The sequence below is a fragment of the Phytophthora ramorum genome, assembly GCF_020800215.1.
Source record: "Phytophthora ramorum isolate Pr-102 chromosome Unknown Phyram_PR-102_s0002, whole genome shotgun sequence".
Lineage (NCBI taxonomy): Eukaryota > Oomycota > Peronosporomycetes > Peronosporales > Peronosporaceae > Phytophthora > Phytophthora ramorum.
Window position 1 is genome coordinate 1,403,874 of NW_027150648.1, and position 27,147 is coordinate 1,431,020.

At 53.2% G+C, this 27,147-nt stretch overlaps 8 protein-coding genes across 8 annotated transcripts; 3 read left to right on the plus strand and 5 right to left on the minus strand.

The window, feature by feature from the left end:
• Positions 1-37: 37 nt before the first annotated feature.
• KRP23_1860 (Alkyldihydroxyacetonephosphate synthase, peroxisomal) lies at positions 38-1,972 on the minus strand (the record flags this gene model as incomplete). The annotated part of the gene is made up of 1 exon (XM_067886522.1): positions 38-1,972. One exon carries the CDS (start codon positions 1,970-1,972, stop codon positions 38-40), a length of 1,935 nt encoding a protein of 644 aa, XP_067749195.1.
• A 2,130-nt stretch (positions 1,973-4,102) lies between these two features.
• On the plus strand, positions 4,103-6,031 carry KRP23_1861 (Coiled-coil domain-containing protein 93; the record flags this gene model as incomplete). Its single annotated transcript, XM_067886523.1, has 1 exon — positions 4,103-6,031. The coding sequence occupies one exon, from the start codon at positions 4,103-4,105 to the stop codon at positions 6,029-6,031; it is 1,929 nt and encodes a 642-aa protein (XP_067749196.1).
• A 3,128-nt stretch (positions 6,032-9,159) lies between these two features.
• On the plus strand, positions 9,160-9,837 carry KRP23_1862 (Patronin; the record flags this gene model as incomplete). Its single annotated transcript, XM_067886524.1, has 1 exon — positions 9,160-9,837. The coding sequence occupies one exon, from the start codon at positions 9,160-9,162 to the stop codon at positions 9,835-9,837; it is 678 nt and encodes a 225-aa protein (XP_067749197.1).
• Positions 9,838-9,933: 96 nt separating this feature from the next.
• KRP23_1863 (uncharacterized protein) lies at positions 9,934-11,139 on the minus strand (the record flags this gene model as incomplete). Its single annotated transcript, XM_067886525.1, has 1 exon — positions 9,934-11,139. One exon carries the CDS (start codon positions 11,137-11,139, stop codon positions 9,934-9,936), a length of 1,206 nt encoding a protein of 401 aa, XP_067749198.1.
• Positions 11,140-12,239: 1,100 nt separating this feature from the next.
• KRP23_1864 (uncharacterized protein) lies at positions 12,240-13,238 on the plus strand (the record flags this gene model as incomplete). The annotated part of the gene is made up of 1 exon (XM_067886526.1): positions 12,240-13,238. The coding sequence occupies one exon, from the start codon at positions 12,240-12,242 to the stop codon at positions 13,236-13,238; it is 999 nt and encodes a 332-aa protein (XP_067749199.1).
• Positions 13,239-13,454: 216 nt separating this feature from the next.
• KRP23_1865 (Ankyrin-3) lies at positions 13,455-19,124 on the minus strand (the record flags this gene model as incomplete). The annotated part of the gene is made up of 1 exon (XM_067886527.1): positions 13,455-19,124. The coding sequence occupies one exon, from the start codon at positions 19,122-19,124 to the stop codon at positions 13,455-13,457; it is 5,670 nt and encodes a 1,889-aa protein (XP_067749200.1).
• Positions 19,125-19,500: 376 nt separating this feature from the next.
• KRP23_1866 (Ankyrin-2) lies at positions 19,501-22,575 on the minus strand (the record flags this gene model as incomplete). Its single annotated transcript, XM_067886528.1, has 2 exons — positions 19,501-20,564; positions 20,655-22,575. 2 exons carry the CDS (start codon positions 22,573-22,575, stop codon positions 19,501-19,503), a joined length of 2,985 nt encoding a protein of 994 aa, XP_067749201.1.
• A 185-nt stretch (positions 22,576-22,760) lies between these two features.
• KRP23_1867 (Ankyrin-3) lies at positions 22,761-25,349 on the minus strand (the record flags this gene model as incomplete). The annotated part of the gene is made up of 2 exons (XM_067886530.1): positions 22,761-23,783; positions 23,853-25,349. The coding sequence occupies 2 exons, from the start codon at positions 25,347-25,349 to the stop codon at positions 22,761-22,763; spliced, it is 2,520 nt and encodes an 839-aa protein (XP_067749202.1).
• Positions 25,350-27,147: the final 1,798 nt, after the last annotated feature.

The following is a 27,147-nucleotide window of genomic DNA, read 5'->3' on the forward strand; positions in this document are numbered from 1 at the left end:
TCTCAATCTATATACACATCGACTCCACGCGAAGAAACTAGGCTTGATGCTTGCTCTCGACGTGATTCTTGGACGGTTGCAAGTTGGCCACTGCAAAGATATTGGTCGGGTCCAGCGCAGTCTTGATCCCCTGGATGGCTGCGATGGCCGGGGGTGATACTGCTTGAGGCAGCCACGCAAGACGGTGCTTGCCGACGCCGTGGTGATGAGACAGCGCACCGCCGTTGCGAATGATGGCATCCACGGCAGCAAGCTCCGTCTCGCGGAAGAGCGTCTTCGGCTCGTTCACACCGAAGTAGTTGACGCCGTAGTATACGTACACACAGACGCCGGTGTCGTAGACTTGTGAGATGCGGCAGGCAATGAGGGGCGGGACCTTAACGTCACGCTTGGCAGCTACAGAGTTGATGGCCAGCTTGATGTCGGTAACAAGCTGTCGCGCATTGGTCCAGGGGACGGCAGTCTCGAAGGACTCACTCATGAAGTAGTAGTCCAGCGCGAAGTCACGCAAGTACGCGATGATGTACGTGAAGAAGTAGCCGCGCTTGCCGTTTTCCTCGCCACCGACCATGCCTTCGTGGCGCTTTGCAATGGTCTGGATGAGTTTCTGCTGCTCAGCCACCTTTTGTGGACTGGTTCCTTCGAGCAAAACGGTCGCCGCGCACATTTCGTTCACGTCAAAACCACGGATCTTTGTCACGTACGTCTTCTTAGCAAAGTCGAGGACACCAGCGGCGAACTTGTTCGTCGTGGACGATGTCTTCAGCGCCTGGCCAAGCTGGAACTGCGTGTTGTCCAGCAGACGCAGCGAGGCTGGCTCGCACCCAGCGCGCGTGATCTCCTTAAGAGCCGCCAATCCATGCTCAAGGCTCGGGAAAATGAGCGAGTCGTACACTTGTACACTCGGAAACTCTCGAAGACGCAGAGTCACCAGCGTGTGCACGCCGAAGATGCCCTCTGACCCCATCATAGCGTGGTTCATGTCCGGTCCCATTGCTGCACGAGGTACATTGGCCGCACGCTGCATAGTGCCCTGCGGCGTCACCGTCGTAACATTTACCACCAGGTCTTCAATATTCCCGTACGTGTTCTTCTTCATGCCGGAGGCGCGCGTCGCCACCCACCCTCCGAGCGTCGAGAACTCCCATGAGTCCGGTTCGTGGCCAAGCGTCAGGCCTCGATGCCTTAGCCGCTCATGCAGATCCAGTCCGGTGATCCCGGCCTCCACCACCGCCAACATGTTCTCCCGATCCACACTCAGAATGCGTCGCATTTCGCCCAGATCCAACGACACAATCGCCCGTCGTTCCTTCGGGTCGCACTCGAGCGCATTGGTCACGTTGGTGCCCCCTCCAAACGGAATAATGCACACCTGGTGTGCAAACTTCTCCGTCACCTCCTTGACCAAAACCTCCACTTGTTCATGACTCGAGGGCCACAGCACCGCGTCGGGAACTCGTTCCACTTGCTGCACATGGCGCAGTCGGAAAACGTCCTCACACGTCTGTCCGTGGCCGTGGCGGACGCGTTCTTCAACTGTAATGCTGCTCTTGATGCCGACTTCTTGCTCTGCCCATTGCAGCAGCTGCAGCAGCTTGCGGTGCGTCTCTCCGTCCTCTGGTAGTTGGTTCTGCAGCTGCAGCTCCCCAGCGCACGTGACGCTCGGCGGACTGCCGCGACCCGCGTCCAGACCGAGCCGCTTCTCCGCCCATGGAAGCAGAGCCGGCAGTGTGCGGTCTGGCGCATTGGCGAACACTTCTGCGTAGCGAGCACCCGAGATTTCGATCACATTGCTGGAGTTCACGAATAGTTTCGTGTCCTGGAAGCCCCAGCCGTTCCAGCGCGTGGCGGGGCTCAGTGCCAATGGAGGGGAAGCGGAGGAAGAGGAGGAGGAGGCGGCGGGACGACCTCCGGCCGAGAGCTGGCGCAGGATGGCCCGCATACGCGCCACGGACGGCGTCGCGTCCGACATGTTGTTGCTACTGAGCGGATACGTTGCGAACTGAATAGAGGGAGATGGGCGTGTCAGCTCGTAGAATCAAAGACCATCATTCTGAGAGACTGAGTCGGCAACTTTAGATGGTTGAGTTGCGGAAGGCGAAAGACGAAGCAAGATGGGTACATTTTTCGATTTGAAGATTGATACTTGCGGGACCTTTTCAAATGATTGACGTTAGCCATTGCCCTCAACCATATAAATAAAAGCAATTGACCTTTTGATTGACTAGCTTCGTCAAACTATTTTTTGAGCTCGGATACCAGTTTACAATTCCCCCACGATGGAGAAGCCTCAACTCCTGCTTATCGTTTCGTTCGCGCTCACCCCACTGCTGCAAGAGTTTCCACACATCATTGAGTTCGTCAATGACTACCTCCTTCCCAAGACGATCGACTCGGCCGTTTACAACGATTTGCACCGAGTAGTCCAGAACTTCGGGGCTTCTCGGATGTTGACATGTGGAGCCATGGACGGCGCTGCTGTTAGGGGGCGACTCGATACAATGCAGCGGCTTCATGACGATCGAGGTTTAGGATGCACTAAAATGGCGATGTTTAATGCCGCAGCCAACGGCCACCTCGATGCGCTCAAGTGGCTTGCCAAGAATTATCCAGAAATCTTCCAGTCTCAGCTCGCTATGGTGCAAATCGTGGTAGTAGTTCGGGTAATTGGACAAGACGATGTCGCTGGGTATCTTATGGAGCGGTGCGATTCGTTGTTTCTTAAAGCTAGAGTGGAGGTTGCAGCGACTGCAAACCTGACCGCAGCGTTACTCCCCGGTGATTTTAGCACCAGTGAGTCCCTGCACGCAGCAGTGACGCACGGACACGCCGCGATGGTGGAGATACTACTACAGGATAGTCCCGCCTCGACAGACGCAACGCTGGCCCTCGAGACTGCTGTGAACCAGCACCGTCTTCACATCATTCGGATGATAATGCATCGCGGCAACCCTTTCGATACTGCTCGCGTGTTTCGCGCTGCTGTAGCGACAAGGCAAGTCGAAGTTGTCGACTTGCTTATGCCTGAAAGCGACTCGGTGAGTGTCAATGCGGCACTGATTGAAGCACTAAATCGTGGTTGTGCTAGTATCGTGACCTTTTTGCTGGAGAGAGGGCAGTCGGATGAGTCGGAATTCATCTTGATGAAGGAAGCATTCAAGGGTCGACGCCAGTCGGTGCAGCAACTGCTGGCTAGCTGGGTGATTTAATCGTTTGAGGTTTTCGTCTTGAGGGTTCCGTCTCGCATGGTTTGTTGTATCTCGTACGAAGCAACTATCCCACCACTCAGTGCTGATTGCTTTTATCATCTCTCCATGTAATACACATGCATTAGAAGTGAAGGGGGCGTCGCTGCAGCGCCGGTCTTTCTCCAATGTAAGTAAGTTTGATGGATTGGGAGGACATTTTTTCCGTGGCCGGAATCAATCTCTCAGCGAAGGCAGCCTGCATAGAGGCCGGGGTATGTTGCTGAAAGTGGTCATTATTCTCGACCGACTCGACCGCGACCCCAGTACATTGTTCTTCGGTCTCGGACATCGTGGTCGGCTCCTCTGCTCACTTGGTCGTTGGAAACCACTTTTAGGGAATAAGGCTGTCACCACACATGTAGCAAGTTTCAACCTCTATTTTGTTGCCGGAGGAGGCTCGGTTGAAGGATGTGAGAAGCGGTCTATGTATTGGTCATGATGGAGGACAAGAGTGCTCACACGAAGAATGTCCTAGCGAGCTGCTACATGAGGCCTATGTCACAGCCATGGTGGTAAAAAGTATTCAAGCCGAAGTCGTGAAGAGGCTATCCCAGAAGCAAGAGCACTGGTACGAACGACGAGTTGACCAAGTGGAGCTCTCCTTCAGAAACTGTTCATCCTGGTATTCGGGTATTTGCTCTAGCTCAGCTGGACTTTATTCATACTAACAAGGTGATTCACCTTTACCTGCTGAATGGTGTTCCTATCAACAGGGGTCGTGGCAACAACCAGTGCTCAAAAGTATCCTCCAAACGATGCGCTTCAACACCAGTCGCACCGTAAAGCTCCGTATAACTCCGTATTTTGCTTAGGTACGAGTGAACATGTATCCAAATCTTCAATTCCGCATCGCCATGTTCAGCTCGACGTGGGTTTCCTCGGCCTCTGCAGGGCCGCCCCAAGGCGCCCCCGACACTTATGACTTAACAGAAGAGTATGGGAACGACGCGGCGGCCAAGTTGTCCCGCATTCTACAATCTCTGGAGACCGCGGGCTTCCCCAAGGCGCACGTGAACTCCTACAGCGCCTTCGACCGCGTGTTGAGCGGCATCACGTGGCTGTTGCATCGAATCGTGCGTCGAGAAGACGCCGAAAAGGGGCGAGTACAATGGGACGTTTTATTCCAGTCCCATGAGAAGATGAAACCTCGGCTGGGGCTCGCTCAGGAGGCGGTGCGATGCGTGGAAATCCTCAGTTTCTCCTGCCCCGTAGCGGTCCAGCCGCATCAATTGCTGCTACAGGACTTTGGAGATATTGAAACAGTGCACAAGTTGGTTCTGTGGCTTGTAGAAGAAGCTCAAGAGGCTCGACATTTGGAGAAGATTCGGCAGGAGAGAGCATATATGATCCCACACGTGGAAAACATCACACCGCTGAAGAAAGAGGTCAAGTTTCTGGTGGATGCGTACGCACCAAAGAGGCGCTGGCAGTACGTTGCAGAAGGAGAACAGGAGGAAACGGAGGACGCGTTGATTCAACGATGTTTGCTGGAATATGGCGAGCGCATTACCGTTGCTGTGGACGAAGCGGAGCCGACGATGGAGCAGCCAGAGGAGGGGAAGAGCCAAGTGGACTTTATGGCGCAAATTGCCAATCAAGCTGCGGCGATTGCATCGGGTGGAGCGACAAAACCTCGTGGGGGTAGTATGAGAGGACTGAGGAGGACGAAGAGGAGCGACCCACAGGCTGCAGATTTTGATAGACAGTATCAGAAGGCCATGAAGCAGGCGAAGGAGGAGCAGCAGGCACTGCTGAGTAAACGACGTGAGCGTGAAGCGAAGTTGCTGCAGAACGTGGTGTCGGCACCGGAAGAAAGACAAGAGGGTATCCAGGAAGGGCGTGTGGGGTCCATTGTGAAGACTCCGCTTCATCCGGTTCGAGCGGAGTTGAAGGAACATGAAGCTCAGGTTCAACAACTGATCCAGGAGAAGCAAACGCTGGATGCTAAGATGAGGGAGACGAATGCACGAGCTGCAGCGCTGGATGAAGCACTTGCTGTTGTCAAGCTGGAAATGGAGGAAGTGGAGGCTCAGTTACCAAAGGATGATAATGCGCAGGCGCAACTAATGAAGTTGCGTCAATTAGTGATGAAGAACGAGGCGCTAAAGCGAGAGAAGAACGCGTTCCGATCGAAGTGTCGCCTGGAGATGGAAACACTGAAGGAACGCATCGAGAAATTAAAGCAACAAGTTGCCGAAGATGCTAGTAACCAGGACGAGGAAGCACTGCGTCTGAACGAGATCGAGCAGATGCACGCTCAGATGGCTCAAAAGCACAAGGATATGAAGCTTGCTGCTGCAAAGCAGACCCGAGCTCTGCACCTCAAGATGAAGCAGATTGACGAGATCCCCACGCGAATCGAGCTGGTTCAGTACGAGAAGCGGTTTGTCGAGCTCTACGATGAAGTCGCACTGACCTTGGATGAAACGCGCAAGTACTTCTGCGTCTATAACACGCTCAAGACCACGCACGAATTTTTGGAGAAGGAGATCTCGCTCATCAACAGTATCAACGACAATTTCGACGTGGCAATGGGATCCAAGACAGCGACCCAGGAATTTTTCGTGCAGATGGAGAGCATTATTCAGAATGTGCAAGGTACGGTCGCCAAGCAGCAGACAGCACGGGATGACCATCAATTCAGCGTGGAGGCTCTAGACAGCAAGTATCAATTGCTACTCGAGCAGGAGCGCATGTACGTAAACGCGATCCAAGAGTTCCAGAAGGAGTGCGAGAAGAATGAGAAGCTGATGTCCAGACTTGAGGAGCTGACCCAGCTCTAGCGCGACAGGTGAACGTCGTGTAACTGTATTTGCATGTTGAGTAAAAATAATCAACGCCCGGCTGGAATCGTTTCCTACTGGTGCCAAGATTGAAGTCACCCATTTGCTAACAGCTTCTCCACGCAGATATGAGCAGGAAGAAGAATTTATCTCCGACAGCATCTCTGGCGACATGCCTGGATTTCGCTGCACGAGTGCTTTCTTCAGCAGCAACCGTGCAAGAAGTCTGCACTAAGCCTGTCCTGGCGCCAATGGTTGTTGAAGCCCACCGCTACGGACAGCAAGTGATGAAGCATATCGAGTCGGATGCTCCTACTGATGCTAGGAAGCTTTTGAGGTTTTTGCAGGAAGATCAAAACCCCCTATTGCGCCGAAACTCTCCGTTGATTGATTTGAAAGTCGCCGACTTGACTTGGGATTTCGAAGGGACAGTGGCTGATACTTTGGAAATGGAGCTTGAGGAGCTACAAGAGCGAGCAGCTACAAGCACGACAGATACTTGTGTAGTTATCTCTGCATCATCCGTGGCCGTAAGTGATGGGCAAGCCGTAATTTGGTTTCCGCAGGATAATCACGATGATACTTCACCTATCACCCCGAAGAAGCGCCAAATCCTTCTCTACATGTGTCCAGGCCGAGTGAAAGTTGTCAAGAGCGTTGGTGACCTCATCAAGAAAATGTATGATGAATTGCCGATGTTACGAGAGAAGGGTGCAACGTACTATGTGTGGGCGGTGGTAGTGGGCTCGAGTGCTAGCAATCAGCAAGAGGAAGAGTTCCGGAAGATGGAGTTTGGACTCTCAAATGGCGATGAAATCAGCCAACATCTGCCTGAAAGTTGTTTGGAGCGCCTTGTTGTCACTAATTCATTGGCAGCAGCCACGGAGGCTAACGAACAGAAGGATAAAAGGCTGGAATTAGCAGAATTACAAACTGCGCCGAGCAACCAGGATGTACCTGAAGTAGTGAAGGTCCCTCTTGACACTGCCTTAGAGTCCTCTGGTGATGACGTCGATCAAAACGACTTACCACCAGTCTCTCCTCGCTTTTCCGTATACCCCGATGTTACCGCCGTGAAAAAATATCCCCCGAGATCAATATTTTCGTTTGGTTTAAGGGGTCCGGCTGATGTACCAGCGAACGGAATGGACAAAGAATGTGAGGGTGAAGAGGAGACCATCGAGGACGCTACAAAACAGGCTGAAGTTGATGACTGTAGCCCTGTAGATAACCAGCGTCTCGAATCGTGCCCAAAACGAGGTGTTGTTTCGTCATCTCTTGCAGATTTGCCGATCCCCAGCGGGGTACTTCATGAAATGGAATGTGGCTTGGGGCTCGGTGTTCGCTTGAAAGGGAATTTTGCGTGGCAAAGTTGCGATGGCAAAGTGCTGCGCAGGTCAGTACGCCCGCAGCAAAACGCGAAGTCTGTTAAAGTTGAAGTGAAAGAGCCTAGTGACATCAGTTCGTCTGAGGACAGAGGAGACGATGGCGATGTCCACGCTGCGTCTCATGACGCAGTGCATGTACACGAGGCCATTGTTGATCTTGAGGAAGGTAATTGTGAAGAAATGCAGCAAGAAATAAGCGAGGTGTCCCGACCTGATGATCAGCAGAAGCAGCATCACAGCACAGCGGTGCTACCGTACGAGGCTGTAAACGAGCTCAGGATGCCAAGGGTGGATGCTGCTCCCCCTCTTTCCCTTTTCACGTTTGAACGCTTATCCGATATTAATCAGGTCGTGGATAGTCAAGCAAGCGTTGATTTGTCGTCTTCAGTGAAAACGCCATCGCCAACGGCATCTTCGGTTGGTCCTGATGATGCTTCGAGTAATCATAACGATACGATGGAGTCATTGGCAGCAAACTCTCAGGCTAGTGCTCAAGACGAAGTGCCTGTAGTAAAGGTGGATGAGGACGAACCTTCGGGGCACCCAGACTTGACAGTGGAAAGCGATACAATTTTACCGATACTCAAGACACAACCTGCCCCAGTAAACTACAAGGATAAGCTTGGTGCTCGAATTTGGTGGGAGCTAGAGTATACTGCAGCGAGACTTGAGCGTGAAAAGATGATGGAGCGCGACCAGGAAGTTCGTCGTCGGAGAGGAGGCCATCCAGTAAAAGGTAACAGTAGAATTGGATTGCTGAAGTCCGAACGTCTCAAGGGTCCACAACGAAGGGAGCCAACGGGCTGGTCGAAGAACGCTGGATCAGTAAAGCCGAATGAGGTACGAGTTGTGTCGGAGCAGTCCGTCTGTGAGAATCAGCAAGAACTTGTCCGTGCGTGTATCACCACTTTGGAGTCTGAGCCTCCACAAGACCAGGACTTAGGTGACGACATCAATATTTCATCTTCGAGTCCGACAAGAAAGGTGCTACCTATACACACTTCCAGTCGTCGGGATAGCGAGATGAAAGTGTCGCCTGACAGATCAATTTCTCCCTCAGTTGCTCCGATTAGTCAGGATGTTTCGCCATTCATTGACAGCACGGGGATTTGTCAATTGTCCGGTGGTGAAAGCTCCATTAGAGGTGGAGATCATTCGAGTCTGCCCAATATGGCTGCTGAGGAAGAAGACCAAACACGAAACGCGCAAGTTGTTGAGTACCCGGACCCACGTGCATCGACCAGCACATCATATGAACGCGCTTCTGATAGTTTGCTTGGCAGCTTGAAGGCGACCTATTCGAAACCTGCCGTCGATAACGAATCCTTGAACTCGTTGGTTATGAATCCACACGAGCCTGAAAGAGTGATGCCCAACAATCAACAGGAGGACGAGGACGAAACTTTGACGCAGATGATGTGGGGGAGCACCCACACCAGTTACGAGCGAGACCACAATTTAGGTTTTCGAACAGCATCTGGAGAAGAAGAGATACGTGCAACGGAGGCTGTGGCGACTCTCCCTTTTTCGGTTCGCGGGCGTGTTCCTATTCGAATTCGTCGAGCATCCAGCAAAGTGGCTTTATCTTCTCCGGATGACCTTCACGAAGACCCTTCAAGTTGTAGCAGTACCGAACATGCCCCGTTTTCAGATGCCTCACCTCGTAATGATACACGCTCGCCCCGAGATGAGTCGAAGCCTCAACATCGTGTTGAATCGTCGCACCTCCATCGCGCTTCGATGCGTCTTGAAACCGAATCAGCAATTCCCACACCACCTCCCGTTGCTACCTTTATTGCCCTGGGCGAAGACACATCCGCTCACAGTGCTACGAGCTCCGGAACCCGCCAAGACAGGCTCAATGAGCTGCGTCAAAAGAAGCTTCGGAAGCTGAAGCAGGCTCGAGAGGTCTCCATTCAACAGCAAAAGGAGAAACAGCACCAGCGCCAGGTCCATCGACCCCTATCGTTTGCCAACTCGGTTTATTCCAAGAAGGCATCAAATCGGCAGCTGATGCAAAATGCTCTGGAGTTCACTCTGCTGGCAGGGGGATCTATGGAGAAGGAGCGCACGTTGGCTCTGCTGGCTCTAGCGCAATCAACTAGTGATAACTTCATCGTGCTGCTGAAATCCGCCAAAGAACTCAAATTTCGCGCTCTGTACGAGAACCACGTGGACCGAGACTGTGCGACGCGAATTTTCTCGGTGCTGCCTAGCAGTTCTGCGAGAGCACCGATGAAACTCGGCAGCAGTGAAGTGATCTCGCAGTTTTTCAAGTACAGCTCGGCAAAGAAGCAGTTTCTACCCGTTCCGACGCGGTCATTTACCGTGAAAACGGATGCATGTGCACTTGTGCATCAACTGGTGTTCAACGGGAAGCCGAAACCCAGCAGTTCGGCTTTGTCTCGCCTGCTTTAGCTGTTGTAGTAGATAGATTCGTTGTATTTCATGGCAAGATACGCATTTTAGGAGTACTACGACGCAACTTGCGTTTTGCTGTATGGCTTGTCTTTCTTACGGCTGCCAACTCTTGTCTGGAATAGGTCGATAGCCCCGGAACGATGGCAGCGCTGAGCGCGCAGGCAGCACACACAGCAGCGCCATCAGCATGGCCCACTCGATCGGGAACTCCAGCACCTCGACCATGACAACCCAGCGCAACAATCCATCGTTCGAGTGCGCTGCTCCGTCGAAGCCTGACGGGAAGAAGAAGGCCGGGTTGGCTTGCACGATATCGTGCAGCGGAATATGCGGCCAGTGCATATCCGTCGTGTGCGTCGTGTTGCCAATCACCGAGCTGGACGCTTCATCCGACGGCGGCGTGCACTGCGACGCCGCGAGCAGCAGCAGCGACAGCGTGTGCATGAGGCAAAACACGGCGGCGATGAAGGCGATGCGTCGGATATTCCGCTTGCGGTGGGTCACGTCCTCCGCCACCTTGTCCAGCAGCACACACATCCTCTCTCCGTACGCGGGTAGCAGGATGATACACGCGGCCCAGCAGCAAACGAGCAGCACCGTGGCCACAAGCAACAAGCTGCGTCGGATCCGGCTCCTGGGCTGCTGTCGGGCGAACAGGAACATGCCCATCTGCAGCAGGTAGACGGCCACCATGAGTCGAATGAACAAAAGTCTCGGCGGCGGTGGCGGCTTCAGCGACGACGCGGGGGCAGCGATGGCTCCGCTGTCTCTCCGCTCGTCGAGGTCGGGGGCTCCTCTAGTGTGGAGACTCTGCAGCAAGACGTCGGTGTCTCGACTCCCGCGTCGGTGCTTGTGGACACTGAAGTGGGCCGCTGTGCCCTGCACCTTGTCCACCATAGCAGCCCACGTATTGAACACGAGCAGGAAGACACCGCCCAGCACGAGTGACGCGGAGGCGCCCAGCACCTGCCACAGGAACACCAGCTGAAGGTACGAAAGGTGCAGGTGAGCCGCTTCTCGGTCCAAGAGGCCACTGGCGTGCGACTGGAACAGCGCCAACATCCACAGCGAGACGAGGGTGAAGGCCGCGGCTCGGAGCGCAGCTCCCAGAGCCAACAACCCGTAGAGACGCACGGCCGTGCGGTCCCGACGCCAAGTGCGAACGAGTCGACGGACGGCCACGAGGCCTGGGACGAGGAACAACGCGCCGCACGCGTAGACGCTGGCGTAGACGAGGTAGACGAAGGACGTGGAGGTGGCCGACGGTATGGCCTGGTCCGTGGCCTGCGAGGAGGCCATGGCGATGGTTGTGCGCCAACCGACGCGACGCTGCAGCTTTGAAGGGGAAAATTAGTGAGTGGGATCCGGTATCGGTAGACGCGGCGAAAGTGCTGCAATGTGGCGTCGAAGACTGTCTGATACGCACTGCCTATGGTAGCAGTTTCTCGGGGTGTCGTGTCGCCCGGACTCGACTGCTGTTGACGTGGTGTCGAGTGCTTGTGGCGGACAAGTTTACGAGCCACAGCACCTCGTAGTGCTTTCTCAATGGTAAAACTTTAACTTTTACTGCCTAGGGTGTTTGGGATTCCAATCCGTTTTTTTAATTTCTTTCGCTGCATCCGAGGTAAAGGACTGCGAGCTGCAGACGAGGAATGGAGGGAAGCAGCTTCCCGGTCTTGGTCCGACACAGGTGGACCAGGCGCTGCTACAGACTTGCACTGCCAGTAGCGGTGCACCTTTCGATGTGGGACGGACACAGCGGCGAGAAGCCAGCGTGACGACAGCGGAGGGAGCCTCGGAGAAAAGGCGGAGATGGCATCTCGTCTGGATGCACACGCGTGCCGCGGAGCAAGCTTCGGTATCTGTCGAAGAGGACCCAAGCTGACGAGATCGTCGCCCCGAAAAAGAAATAAGAGAAGTCCGATGGCCAACAACCAGCTGAAGCGTTGACGTTGGTGGGTCAAAGTGCACCCGTCAAGAGCTTACGAAAAGCAAGTCAACCTTTCTGATCCGTGGCCACGCTATGACTACCAGATGGCGTTCTATAAACCGGGCGAATGGTTCGAAGGTGCCCTTTCTCGGACCAATCAGATCGCCGCGCTTCGATTCGAATATAGTGCGACCCCGAAAGTTTACCATCTTGCATCATCTATACCCTTGTATATCTGATTTTAAGTAAAATCTTTACACTACTAAAAAAACTCCTCAATCGTATTCCCTCTGCAATCACACCACCCGACAAATCCATCAGAATAAGAAGAAGCGCGGTGGCCCGTGTTACCACGCTGGACTGGTACGTCGCGGTCGTTCGATCGCGGCACCCGAGTCCACCCACCCCGTATCAGCCTCACTTGGCAATCGAGCAGCTTTCCGCCTGCTGGTCGTCCCGATCCTCAGCCATGCAACCGCCACACGAGTCCAAGCCCAAAGTCTCCGAAGATGACCAACCCAAAAAGCGCAAAGCTCCGGTCAAAAAGACCAAGTCGGCCAAGCCCGACGCGGATCCTGTGCAGGACGCCACGCCCCGCAGCCCCGGGCCCTACCGAGGCAAGTGTCTGTACCAATCGCGCAAGTGCGAGAACGAACGGGCCATCAAGCGCAACGGCAAGCCGCACAACCTGTGCGAGGAGCACCGATCCAAGCAGAACCAGCACCAGCGCAAGTTCGACGCCAAAAAGTTTTCCAGGAAACGGCGACGAGGCAGCGAATCGGACGACGACGAGGCGAAGACCGAGGGACCTCCTGCTGCCAAGCACCACCGGACTGGGGACGATGAGGCTGGAACGATGACGACGCCCATGGTCGCTGCGATGAGAAGCAGCTACCCACCGCTGTTCGTGGCAGGATCCACGCGGCTGCCTTCGATTCGGAGTCCTTTAGGACCGTCCCCAGCTCTAGTGTACAGCGCAGAGGTGGGCTCCGAAGCGTATCCTCGTGGACATGTCGGACCTGGAACGGGTCAACAGATGCCTCATGTGAGTCGTCGTCCGTATCTACAGCAGAACCTACGGAGCTCTCAAGCTCTTCCAGGATATTCCCAGTCAGAGCTTGCGGCGGCCAGTATCTTGATGCAGCCGCAGTCGGTTTTGCCGTCCGTAGCGACTCCAGTCCCGGCATATTTTAAGCAAGAACAACCAGTAGTAGGCGATGATCGAGGACAAGCCAGGACCACTCAACGCGTACTCCCGTCGCTGCGAGTTCCTCTGTCGACTGGGTTGGCTCCGAGTCCGTTTCTCCAAGGTGAGAGGATTGTGCCGCCTCCAGCACAAGGGTTTGCCTCTGCAGTGGCGACCCCCGCTGGTGCTTCTGTGTGCCCAAGTAGACCACTGGGCACGATCCTCCCACCTTTCGTGCCATTCGGACTACGGAGATCGCCCCCGAACAGTCAAAACAAGTGACAAGTGAGTTATTGAGTTGCCCCAGACGATACAAATCATCTGCAGGCCGTCAAATTAATCGAATTCGATGTAGTAATGAATATCAAAGTTGCTGTAACCTCAACATACAGAATGCAAAACAACAGCCCTGGTACTGCTATGTAGACAACGTTGTAGTGTTCAAATGTACTGGCAGCCCTTTATTTGGTAGCAGCGAGAAGCTCAATTGACTGTTGATCACGCGCCGGCGACTCCACCTGAATATTCGGACAGGTAGTTGACTACCTCGCGGTGATCATTGGCGCTTGCAACAGAAATGAGTTTCTTGACGCTCTCATCTTTCGTGCCAGTGGAGACAGTATGTTGGATGAGGATCTTCACGACATCGAGATATCCGTTCTCACACGCGATACCAAGAGCGGCACCGCCGCTATTTCCCCGAAGATCGGGGCTTGCGCCCTTTTCTATGAGTAGTGAAACCACGTCGGTACGGCCTTTTCTCGAAGCACTTATCAGTGGTGTTGTGCCAGAGCTGTTGGCCAAATCAATCGAAGCTCCTTTTTCAAGAAGGTAGCGTACGACGCGTACATGTCCGCTTTCGGCCGCTTTGATCAATGGACCATTACCGTCTTCATCCACCGCGTGAATGGATGCACCGCGTTCGAGCAAAAGAGTGGCAATGTCGATGTGGCCATGCTCGGAGGCTCCCATGAGAGCAGTACAACCAGTTTTGCTTGCCCCGTTAATTGACGCACCGTGGTCCAGCAAAATATTAACTACCTCCTTGTGTCCGTTTTCAGCGGCGATGTTTAGCGGTGTGTCATCGTCTTCGTCTACGACTTGAGTCGAAGCGCCATGATCAAGTAAGAGCTGTACAACCTGTTGGTGTCCATTTTCACACGCGGAAAGCAAGGCCGTAGCTCCATTCGGAAGGGGTTTGTCAATGCTAGCCCCTTCTTTCAAAAGCAACTCGACCACGCCAGTGTGGCCTTGAAAAGAAGCACTCAAAAGTGGAGTGGAACCACAGTTGTTGGGTAGCTCAATGCTCGCTCCCCTTTCCAGTAGCACCTTCAGTACGTCCATTTGCCCGAACGAAGCAGCTATGAACAGCGACGAACCTTCTTCTTCATCTACTAAATCAATTGAAGCCCCGTGGTCAACGAGTAGTTGGACAACATTAAAGTGGCCAGCTTCACTCGCAAGATGGAGAGCTGCAACTCCATCTGGACGCTGTTTATCAGCACTAGCTCTCTTGTTCAGAAGTACAGCCACTACATCTGCGAAGCCTTTATCTGCCGCACTCATGAGAGCAGTCCAGCCTTCGTCATTGGCCGTGTCAATAGATGCCCCCTTTTCCAGCAACAGCGTCACCGTATCTACGCTCCCGTTTTCAGCGGCTTTGATCAGCGGGGAATCTCCAACTTCGTCTACCAAATCAATTGAAGCTCCACGGTCTAGAAGCACTTGGACGGCGTCTGCACTGCTGTTCTCACACGCAATAAGTAGCGCGGTGGCTCCATTTGGACGAGGTTTGTTGATACTAGCCTCTTTCTCCAGTAGTAGAGAGATCACGTCTGCATGGTTCTCTGCCGATGCAGTAAGTAGAGGAGTCCAGCCATCGTTGTTGGATAACTCGACGTTCGCTCCATATCCAAGCAGCAACTTTACAGCATCAGTCTGACCGTTTGCAGCGGCTGTGTTCAGTGGGGAATCGCCTTCTTCATCTACTAAATCAATTGAAGCCCCGTGGTCAACGAGTAGTTGGACAACACTCAAGTGGCCAGCTTCACTCGCAAGGTGAAGCGCTGCAACTCCATCTGGACGCTGTTTATCAGCACTAGCTCTCTTGTTCAGAAGTACAGCCACTACATCTGCGAAGCCCTTATCTGCCGCACTCATGAGAGCAGTCCAGTCTTCGTCATCGCTCGTGTCAATAGATGCCCCCTTTTCCAGCAACAGCTTCACCACAGCAGTGTGCTCGGCCTCGACTGCCAGCATCACGGACGTAAGACCGTCATTTAGAGCTAGATCAACGGATGCACCACTCTCCACGAGTATTTTAACGGCATCAAAGCAGCCATTCTCACACGCTGTGAGAAGAGCTGTGGCTCCGTTCGGCAGCTGGTGATCGACGCTTGCGCCTCTCTCCGTGAGAACTGAAACCACCGCGTCATGGTCATTTGCTGAAGCACATATAAGCGCAGTCCAGCCTTCGTTGTTGGCCAAGTCAATGGATGCGCCTCGCTCCAGGAGGAACTTCACTACCTCGTCAAAGCCATTTTCTGCCGCGACGATTAACGCACTTTCCCCGTCGTTATCCACCGAGTCAATCGCCGCACCGTGCTGAAGAAGCTCCTTGACGACGTCATAGTGTCCCTCCTCGCACGCGATATGGAGAGCATTGCATCCGTTCGGCAGTATCTTGCTGTGCTGTGCCCCCATTTTCAAGAGTGCCGATACGACATCTACGTGGCCGCGCGAGGACGCGCTGATGAGTGGTGTCCACCCCTCCGCATCTGCTACGTTGACGTCACTGTTCGGATTCTCCAACAGGTTCTCAACCGCTTTCAACTGGCCCCTCTCACAAGCAATTCGTAGAGCTGTGTCTCCATTACGATGTTTTTGGTCAATCACGCCATGTGGCTTTGCTTTGTGAGAGCTCCTCTCAGCAGCTCTCGTCGACGTGACAGCCGAGACCAAGTCGAAGAACGATAGTTTCTTGTCTGCTGGCACCCGTTCGAATATGAGCTGCACTAGTTCAGTATACCCACTGAAGTACGCAACATCTAACGGGGTCCAGCTCTGGAAATCTCCGCACAAGTTGATGTCAGCGCCATTGTCAAGAAGGATCCGGACGACGGCCAGGCGTTTGTGCCATACTGCGGTGAGCAACGCTGTGCCTCCACTTGGCAGCCGCGCATCCATCCTAGCACCTCGATTCACGAGAAGCTGGACGATGTCGGAATATCCCAACTGTGCAGCAGTGATCAACGGAGTGTAGCCTTCCTTATCTGCTAGTTCAAGTGCCGCACCATTATTCACGAGCCTCCGGACGACGTCGAATTGGCCATGTTCGCAAGCGATATTGAGTGCCGTGGCCCCAGAAGGCAGTTGTAGGTCGATCATCTCCGGTCCAGCTTCACTCCGCAGCAATTCCTTCACAATAGCGGGATAGCCAAGTTCGGAAGCCTTCATCAGCGCACTCCAGCCGGCATTATTTGTCAAGGCACTAGCCGCACCGCGCTCTATCAACAGCTTCACCACTTCAGTGTGGCCTTGACCAGCAGCCACGAAAAGCGGGCTACCTCCTTCGTTCGCTGCTGTGTTAATTGACGCACCGTTGTCGAGGAGCAGTCGAATCACGTCGAGCTGACCGTTCTCACTTGCTACCAGAAGATCGTCGAATCCGCTAGGAAGAGCCTTGTCGGTAGCAGCTCCTCTTCCAAGTAACATGGCGACAATCCCGGAATGGCCACTTTCAGAAGCAGATTTGAGTGCTGTCCATCCTTCGGCGTCTGCTAGCTCGATCGACGCGTCGTTTTCTACGAGAAACTGGACAACAGCTTCGTAGCCCTTTCCAGCAGCAACGATAAGCGGAGTGGTGCCGTCCGAATTCGCACAATCGATCAAAGCGCCCTGGGAAATGAAAAGTCTGGCAATTTCAAGAAACCCCATTTCACACGCGATAATCAACGCAGTGTTCCCATTTTGCCCTTGCTTATTGATGTTAGCGCCCCCGTCCAGCAGTGCGCCTGCCACGACTGTATGGCCCTCGTTTGCGGCGTTCATAAGAGCGCTCCACTCATAACTATTGAGCGAGTCAATAGCTGCTCCGTGCTTTAGCAGCAATTTCACAATGGCTGAATGACCGTTGGCCGCTGCGGTGATCAATGGAGTATTGTCGTCGTGGTCTGGCAGTTCGAGAGCGGCACCCCTTTTCAATAGTAGATTCACAGCACTACGCTTCCCGTTCTCGCACGCAATTGAAAGCGCTGTCGCTCCGTTCGGACGTCGCATGTCGATGTCTGCCCCTTTATCCAAGAGTAGAGATACAACCTTCGTATAACCTTCGGCGGACGCCCTCGTGAGAGAAGTCCAGCCCTCACTATCAAATAAGTCGACGCACGCGCCCTTTTCAACCAGAAAACCCACGACTGCAACGTGGCCTTCACTGGCGGCAGCAGTTAGTGAACTGCACCCTTCTTCCTGGGTCAAATCAATCCCCGCTCCATGCTGAAGGAGTAGCTCGACGACTTTGAGGTTCCCATTCGAGCTCGCAAGAATGAGTGGGGTGGATCCGTCCAACCCCCGTCTATCAACTGTCGCCTTAGTCGCCAGCAAAGTTGCCACGACGTCGAGGTGGCCTTCCACTGACGCACGCATGAGTGCATTGAAGCCCTCCGTGTTAGTATTTTCAACCGAGGCGCCTTGCCTCACCAATATCTTTACAACACCCGCGTGTCCTCGTTCTGCTGCTACGATCAACGGAGAATATCCCTCTTGGTCGGCCAGGTCAATCGACGCTCCTCTCTCTAGGAGTTGATTTACGACCTCATGGTTGCCGTTCTCACAGGCAAGCGAGAGAGCTGTCACTCCGTCCGGACGCTGTTTATCAGCGTTCACCCCACGCTCCAGAAGAGCTGACACAGCATCTACGCAGCCCTCCGATGAAGCACTCATAAGAGCCGTCCAACCTTCATTGCTGGCCAAGTCAACAGATGCACCTCTGTCGATTAGGAGTCTCACCACATTAGCATGTCCATTGCTGGCCGCAGTGATCAGAGGACTGTCTCCTTCTCCATCTACCAGATCAATTGATGCGCCACGACCAAGTAGAAGTTCGACCACCTTGAGGTTTCCTTTCTCGCACGCAATTATCAGCGGAGTGACTCCATTCGGCCCCAAACTATCAACTGCTGCTCCTCTCGCCAGTAGCGTGGCTACAACGTCAATCCGACCCTCCTCTGAAGCTCGAGCGACCGCGTTCCATCCTGCAGCATTAACGGCCTGAACTGAAGCACCTCTCATCGCCAGCAGTTTTACCACAGCAGCATGTCCATTCGATGCCGCAATGATCAATGGACTATCGCCCTCTTCGTCTGACAAATCAATAGAAGCGCCATTCTTGAGCAGTATATCCACCACTTTGGCGTGTCCATTTTGACTCGCGTAGAAGAGAGCGGTAGCCTCGCTTGGGTGCTGTTTGTCGATAGTTGAGCCGTATTTCAGCAGCGTTGAAACGATATCGACGAAACCTTCCGCCGAAGCACTCATGAGCGCTGTCCAGCCGTCAGTGTTGGCCAAATCAATTGCTGCACCCTTTTCTGCCAGCAATTCCACGACAGCATAGTGCCCATTAGTTGCTGCAGTGACCAATGAACTCTCACCAGTTTCGTCCACCAGATCAATCGCCGCCCCGTACTCAAGAAGCAGCCGAACGACGTCGAGACTCCCGCTCTCACTAGCAAGTGTGAGAGCTGTGACTCCGTCTGGCCCACGTTGGTCGACCTTTGCCCCATTTTCAAGGAGAATCTCTACAACTTCTGCGTTCCCAGTCATCGACGCCTGCATCAGCGCGCTCCACCCTTTACGATCAACCAGGTTGATAGCCGCTCCGTTGCTTAGTAGAAACGCCACCACCGCAGTGTGGCCATTTTGAGCAGCGCTGACCAGTGGGGTATCCCCCTTCTTACTCGTGAAATTCACATTAGCGCCTCGGTTGACGTGTTCTTTGGCAGCTTCAAGTCGTCCTTTGGCACTCGAAATGACGAGAGACGTCGATTCATTTTGGACGCTCTTGGTATCCGCTTGGAGTTTCTGCTTCTGCGTGGTGTGTTGGGCTCGCTTAGCCCTTCGCGCTTTTTTCGGAGCTTGCTTCTCGTTGACTGGAACGGTCTCGCTCGGCATATCAAACACCACCGTCGACTTGTGCACTACAGCGCGAATTAAAGAGTGGCGAGTGACACCTTGGTGGGAAATGGACGGATCATAGATGCAGCACGCTGATATCTGAGGTGGCCACTTGTCATCATGCAAGATTTGCGTTGTGTATTTTTTGGTGAGATTCACACCCCCGAGACAATAATATTGTGCTTTGCTGTATAATAAACCCAAATTTGGGTCTAAAGTCTCGAAGTCGAAGTTGAGCAGATGTGAAACGAACTTCCAAGTAGCGGAAGACAGCAGACAATTCTACACAAAATACGGTAGAACTTCACAACATTAACATTACGTTTCCCTCATCCTCGCGAGCTTGTAATCACGGCTGCGTCTACCAATACTTTTAGTACAATAGAGTCGCCACTTCCTCAATTTGGTTCTCTGATGCTATCGCAAGGGATGTTAGTCCCGCATGATTGATCAAGTCGACGGACGCACCATTGGTCAGAAGCAACTTCACCACTTCTGCGTGGTTGTTCGCGGCCGCAATCATAAGCGGGCTGTTGCCACTGTCGTCGGTCAGGTCGATATCGGCACCACGGCGGACCAAGATTTCAGCGACACTAAAATGACCATGCTCGCACGAAATTCCAAGCGCTGTCATCCCGTTCGGAGCTCGCTTGTCGATACTCGCACCACTTTCTAGTAGCACCGCTGCCACGTCAGTGTGTCCATTCAGCGCCGCTTCCATTAGCGAGGTGTAGCCATTGTGCTTGTGCGAGTTAATTGACGCGCCATTGCCTAGAAGCAGTCTCACCGCGTCGAGATTCCCGTTTTCAGCTGCACTTATGAGCGGGTTATCTCCATTTTTGCCTGCCAGGTCAATGGCTGCGCCATTGCTGATGAGGACCTTAGCGACGTCGGAATGTCCCTCTGTGCATGCCAGGAACAGACCAGTACCACCATCGTGATCTTGTTCGTCAACATGAGCCCCGTTTTCTAGTAGCACAGCTACTACGTCAGGGTGACCATTTTCCGAAGCCTGTAGGAGGGCAGTATAACCATCGGTGTTGACCACGTTTACGTTTGCGCCATTCTCCAGAAGAATTCGTACGACAGCGACGTGTCCGTCTGCAGCTGCGTCGATCAGTGGAGAATCGCCTTCTTCATCCACAGTATTGATTGCCACGGCCTTCTCGATGAGAATCTTCACAATACTGACGTGCCCGTTTGAACTCGCAATATGAAGAGCAGTGCCTCCACCTCCTTCTTTTTTGCCTGCACTTGCCCCATTTTGGAGAAGCACCTTCACGACGTCTGCGTGGCCATGGTTCGACGCACCCATAAGGGATGTCCAGCCTGCGTTAGTTGCCAAGTCGATAGCCGCCCCCTTCGCTAACAGAAATTTCACCACAGCAACGTGACCGTTTTCAGCTGCTGAAGTGAGCGCACTGTCGCCGTCTTCATCTGCCAAGTCAATAGACGCTCCATTCTGGATCAGTAACTTTACAATATCGAGGTGCCCTTCCATGCTGGCAAGTTGGAGGGCGCTATTACCGTTGGGCAGCTGCAGGTTGGTGTTTGCCCCCTTTTTCAGCAGCAACTCGACCACTTCAGTGTGTCCTTCGTCTGAAGCGCTCTGGAGAGGTGTCCAACCGAGACTGTCTGGCATGTTAATGGCTTCGGTACTCGCCAACAGACGTTCAACCACCTTCAACTGCCCTCGCTCGCACGCGATTCGCAGCGCTGTGTCTCCATTGCGAAGTTTCTGGTCGACCACGTTGTTTCTCTTTGGGGGATCAGAGTTCATTCGAGACTTGCCAACTGAAGTGGTTGCAAAAACTACTTCAGCAAAGGATAGCTGCTTGGCGGGTGGAACTCGCTCGTAGATCAGATGTACGAGCTCGGTGTATCCGCTGAAATATGCAACGCTCAGAGGCGGCCACCTCTGAAAGTCTCCCCTTAAATTGATGTCCGCTCCGCTGTCCAGGAGAATTCGAACCACTTCAAGGCGATTGTGCCACACAGCGGTGAGCAAGGCAGTTCCCCCACTCGGGAGCTGCACATTCATGTCTACACCTTGATTCACTAGAAATTGGACGATGTCAGCGTATCCCAATTGTGCGGCCGTGATCAGCGGTGTATAACCTTCATCGTCAGCTAGTTCAATGTCGGCTCCTCTGTTCACAAGAGTCACCGCAACGGGAAAGTGACCGTGCTCGCATGCGATGTTCAGCGCGGTAGCGCCACTAGGCAGTCGCATATTCACTGAGGCCTTTGCCTGCAGCAATGTTTTGACCACAACAGGATATCCGAGCTCCGCAGCCCTCAATATTGGGGTCCAGCCTTCATTGTTCGTCTGAAAAATAGACGCACCACGCGCGACGAGAAGCTTGACAACGTCTGTATTCCCGTTTTGTACTGCTCCGAAAAGTGGAGTGTCGCCGTCTTCGTCCACGAAGTCAATCGAGGCTCCATGATCGAGGAGGAGCTTGACCGCTTCGAGGCGGTCATTTTCACTAGCGATTTTAAGTGAAGTCCGGCCGTCTGGAAGCGGCTTATCCACTTTTGCTCCTTTCGCCAGTAATATCTCGAGGACATCTGAGTGACCGTTTTCCGAAGCTCCCATTAGTGCAGTCCAACCTTCGTCCGTCACCAGGTCAAGTTCAGCCCCACTCTTCAACAGCAACTCCACTACGTCGGTATGTCCGTTTGTGGCTGCAAATGTCAGCGCACTATCACCGTCTTCATCCGTGTGGGCAGTAGATGCACCACTAGCGAGGAGGATCTTCGCAACAGCGAGATGGCCCTCCTCACACGCCAGCTGAAGGGCATCCTTGCCGTCCAGTAGCTGTTTCTTCACGTTTGCCCCCTTTTTGATGAGCAGTTTTGCGATACCAGCGTGGCCTTCATCTGCGGCCTGCATCAAAGCAGTCCACCCCTCATGGTTCGTCAAGTCAGTGGACGCTCCACGTTTCAATAGAAGCTTGACCACATCTACATGTCCGTTCTCAGCCGCATCCATCAGTGGAGTATTGCCGACTTCGTTTACAGCGTCGATCTCGGCACCATTGGCAATGAGAATCTTGGCAGCGTCCTCATGGCCTTCCTCGCACGCTAGATGCAGCGCGGTGTCGCCGTTCGGTAGACGCGTATCCATTGTCGCTCCAGTTTTCAGGAGCACTTTCACGACGTTATCCCAGCCTTCATCGGCAGCCTGCAACAACGCTGTCCACCCTTCCTTGTTCATTGTATGAATCGATGCGCCATTTATCAGCAAGAACTTTACCACATCCAGGTGGCCATTTTCAGCAGCAAGGATCAGAGGAGTGTCGCCGTCTTCGTCTGTGCAGTTGACAGCAGCCCCACGTCTCACCAAAGCTTTCACGACTTTCAATTCTCCATCACTACACGCGGTTTGCAGTTCATCGGCCAGGTCAGCGACCCGGCGTTGGGCTGTCGTGCTGGTTCTTGGCATCGGACAGCAAATGAAGAATGGCGTGTCGACCGAACCTGGTGGGTACAGGGGCGACCTTGAACACTTTCATTCATGGCCATAGATGCAGCAAAAGGTAGTTTGTAGCCAAAGACTGTGATCTTCAGTTCAACATGTATTTTAATAAAAAAAACTTTAGCAACACAGGCACCAGCAACAGAATACGCTTAATCGTGCTCTGCGCCTGCCTGTCGCAGCACCTCGACGACTTGGTTGTGACCTTTCTCCAAAGCTCCCTGCAGCGCAGTGCAACCGGCACTGTTAGCCAGGTTCATAACGGCTCCCCTTTCCAGTAACAACTTCACCACCTCCACATGACCACTATCAGATCCACACTTCAACGGGGTGTTACCGTCGTTGTCTGCCAGGTCAATCGATGCACCGTGGTCGATGAGTAACTTTACCACCTCCAGCTGTCCATTGGAACAAGCCACTTGAAGCGCAGTCGACCCGTTCGAAAACTGTTTATCCACAGCAGCTCCATGCTCCAAAAGTGACGCCACCACATCCACGTGACCCTTTTCGGAGGCCCTCATGAGTGGGGTCCAAACGTTATTTGATGTCAAATCTGTGGTTGCACCGAGTTCCAGCAGATACTTTATCACAGTAGGGTGGCCTTGAGCCGCAGCGATGCTGAGTGGGGTATAGCCTTCGCCAGTTGCTAGCTCAATGGATGCGCCGCTTTCCGCCAAGAGTTTCACAAACTCGAGACGTCCGTGGTGACACGCCATTGTGAGAGCGCTGCGTCCCCCGTCACGCTGTTTGTCAACGCTTGCTCCCTTCTCAAGAAGCACCTTCACGACAGCGGCATGCTTCATATATACGGCGGTTATGAGCGGAGTCCAGCCTTCACTGATGGCCAAGTCGACAGAAGCTCCATTGTCTGCTAGATATTTCACCACACCAGCATGTCCGTTGTACGCTGCATCCGCCAGCGGACTGTAGCCTCTGTCGTCTGCCAAATCAATCGCTGCACCATTGGCCACGAGAAGTTTAGCAACATCAAGACGGCCATCGGCGCATACGATGCGGAGGGCGGTGGCTCCATCGTCTGAGCGTTGTGTGTCAATTGACGCCCCCCTGGCCAGAAGAACCTCTACCACATCCATGAATCCGTTTCGGGCTGCAGTCATGAGAGGTGTTTGGCCATCTTCGTCTGCCAGATCAACCGATGCACCATTCTCGACGAGCTGCTTGACAGCATCCAGCTGTTGGTACTCACAGGCCAACTAAAGAGCAGTCGTACCATCCTGCGTCACCTGGTTAACATTTGCCCCCTTTGCCAGAAGTAGAGTGATAATTTCCGTGTAGCCCCACTCGGCAGCGCTCATGATCGGAGTCCAACCCTCATCATCTGGCATGTTGATGTCGCTCGCTCTTTCCAGAAGAGCCTTCACACTCTTCAACTCACCTTCTTCACATGCAATTCGAAGCGCAGTGTCTCCATTTCGCTGTTTCTCGTCGACCGTGGTATTTCTCACGGGTTTGTGGGTTGCTGTTGAAGAAGTTTTAGCGGGAGGGAGGGCATCAACCAACTCTGTAAACGATAATTGCTTTTCGGCTGGGACTCGTTCAAATATGAGGTGCACCAACTCGGCATATCCGCTAAAGTATGCCACATGCAGCGGTGACCAGCTCCGAAAATCTCCACACAGATTGATGTCTGCTCCACTATCCAAGAGAATCCGAACGACCGCCAGTTGGTTGTACCAGACTGCTGTGAGCAAGGCCGTACTCCCGCTGGGCAATTGTGCATCCATGTTGGCGCCTCGATTCACCAGGAGCTGGACGATATCAGACTTTCCCAATTGAGCTGCAGTGACTAATGGCGTGTACCCTCCCTCGTCAGCCAGTTCGATGTCCGCTCCAGCGTTCACAAGAGCTACAACAGCGTCCAGCTGACCGTGTTCGCAAGCGATGTTCAGAGCAGTTGCACCAGTAGGTCGTGAACGATTGATCTCAGCTCCGTTTTGTAGCAATATCCTTACGGCAAGTGCCTGTCCTCGCTCAGCGGCTTTCATGAGCGGAGTCCAGTCTCCATCCCTACTCAAGTTGATCGATGCACCCTTCCGAATGAGAACATCGAGTACATCTAGCTTGCCGTTTTCTGCAGCAAGAATCAACGGGGTGGCTCCAAATTCATCTCCCAAGTCTATCGATGCGTCATGGTCGACTAGAAGTCTCACCACGTCGACATGTCCATTTTGGCTAGCCATTTGGAGAGCGGTCGTTCCCTCTGCGTCTTGCGTGTCAACTGAAACTCCATTGTCCAAGAGTACCCGAACAACTTCTGCGTGGTTGTCTTCGGATGCCACTATCAGAGGAGTACTACCACCCTCATCTGAACATTCAATGGATGCTCCATTCTCCAGCAGCACTTTAGCCACGTCAGCATGCCCTTCTTCACATGCGAGATGGAGAGCAGTAGCCTCGTCGGGAGATTGCTTGTCCGGGGACGCTCCATGATCCAAAAGAAGCCGCACAATCTCAGCATTCCCTTCAAAAGAAGCACTCATCAGTGGAGTCCAGCCAGCATCATTTGCCAAGTCGACAGAAGCTCCACTTTCCAGCAGAAATCTCACCACAGCGACGTGTCCGTATTGAGAGACATACTTCAGTGGGGAGTTGCCGTCGTCGTCTTCTGTATCAACTGGAACACCCTGTTTTAAAAGATCCTGAACAATCTCGAGCTCTCCCTCCTCACACGCTGTGAACAGCTCTCTGCTCTTGTCCGAGCTCTCAACTTCGAGGTGCATCGTCAATTCTTCGTCTTGTATTTCCAGTGCAGCACAATTCTTCACATCTTGGTCTTGAACCGCACCTTCCGCATCAGTTCTGGTTCGTGCCATGACTTGTGGCATCTCCAAGCACACTTTCACCAAATCTCTCCCCGCTCGACGTCTCCCGCGCAAATTGAAGAATGGCAGCATAGTGGTCAGAGCGCGTGCATGAGCCAGCATATTGTACCCACTGTTGGCAGGTGCGTGTTTAATTAACGAGACTAACACATATTCGTATTTGGACATCTTTTCCGAGAGTACTTTCATGACTTCCTTGTGTCTGTTCTACACGGCAACCACGAGAGCAGTTATCCCAGCACTATTAACTGGATGCATCGAGGCACCCTTTTCAGCCGGGACCTTCGCCAACGCAGCATTACCACTTTTGGCTGCTTCGATGAGAGGAGTATCGCCGTCTTTGTCTGCGAGATCGAAAGACGCCCCATTCTGAATAAGCAACTTGACAGCTGCGAAATTCCCGGCGTATCATGCGAGTTCGAGAGCTGTGGCTCCATACCAGCCGCATTTATCGATGCTGGCACCTTTTCCGACTAGCGCGACGGCGATGTCTGCGTGGCCCTTCCACGAAGTGCTCGTGAGTGGAGTGCATCCCGAGTTCGTTGACAGGTTAATGTCACTAGTACTGCCGAGAAGTGATTCCACAACCTTCAATTGCCCTTGCCTATATGTAATTTGTAGAGCTGTGTCCCCATTACGGATCTTTTTGTTGATGGTGGGGCTTGGCGGGCTTCTAAGAGATGCGGTGGGCTGCTCAACTTGAATGTAGTAATCTGTAGGAACCTGTTCGTAGCTCAGCTGAACAAATGCAGTGTAGCCGCAGAAATATGCTACAACCAACGGTGGCCAGCACTTACAGTTTCCGCACAGAGCGAGGTTAACTCCGCAGCTCACGATAACTCTTACGGCAGATAGATGTTTGTACCATACCGCTGTGATCAACGCTGTTCCTCCACTCGGTAATCGCACGTTTACACTATTGCGAGAAACTGGGTGATCTCAGAGTAACCCATTTGGGCTGCAGTAATAATTGGCATATAGCCATCATTGTCGGCCAATTCGACGCAACCTTGTTGATCCATGAGAGCCACAACGATATCGAGCTGGCATAGCTCGCACGCGATATTCAGCGCAGTGGATCCATTCGGCCGTTGCGATTCAACTGCTTTCACAACACCAACTTGGTTGTGGCTACAAGCCGTTCAAAGAGCAGTATCTCTGTCAGACCGCTGTCTATCGATGTTTGCTCCATTTTTCAGCAGTAGAATCACCATCCATTCTGCGAAGCACTAATGAGAGGAGCCTAGCAGGAGTTGTTGTCTGAGCCAATTTGCGCACGCGTCTCTGCAAGTAGCTTTGCCAATTGAATGTGGCCGTGTTTAGTTGCACTTTTCAGCGGGCTATTTACCGTCATTGTCTGTCATGTTAATTGATGCACCACCTTCGAGAAGAAGACTCACAACGTTGAGGTGGCCATAGTAGCACGCTGATCGGAAGGCTGTGGCTCCTCTCCAAAGCCTCATATCGACTCGTGCTCCTTTCTTCAATAGCAACACCAGGCCACCGACTTGGCAGTTTACCGAACCTTTGATGAGAGCTGTCTACCCTGCCACGTTGGCCGAGTCAATCGAGCTCCACTTTCCACCTGTAACTTGGCCACGACCCCTTGAAGCTGCCAAAACAAGTGGGGTACCGCCGTCTTCATCCTGCGCAGCGTCCTGGTTCATTTCACTACACGAAATGAGTTGTCTTTCCC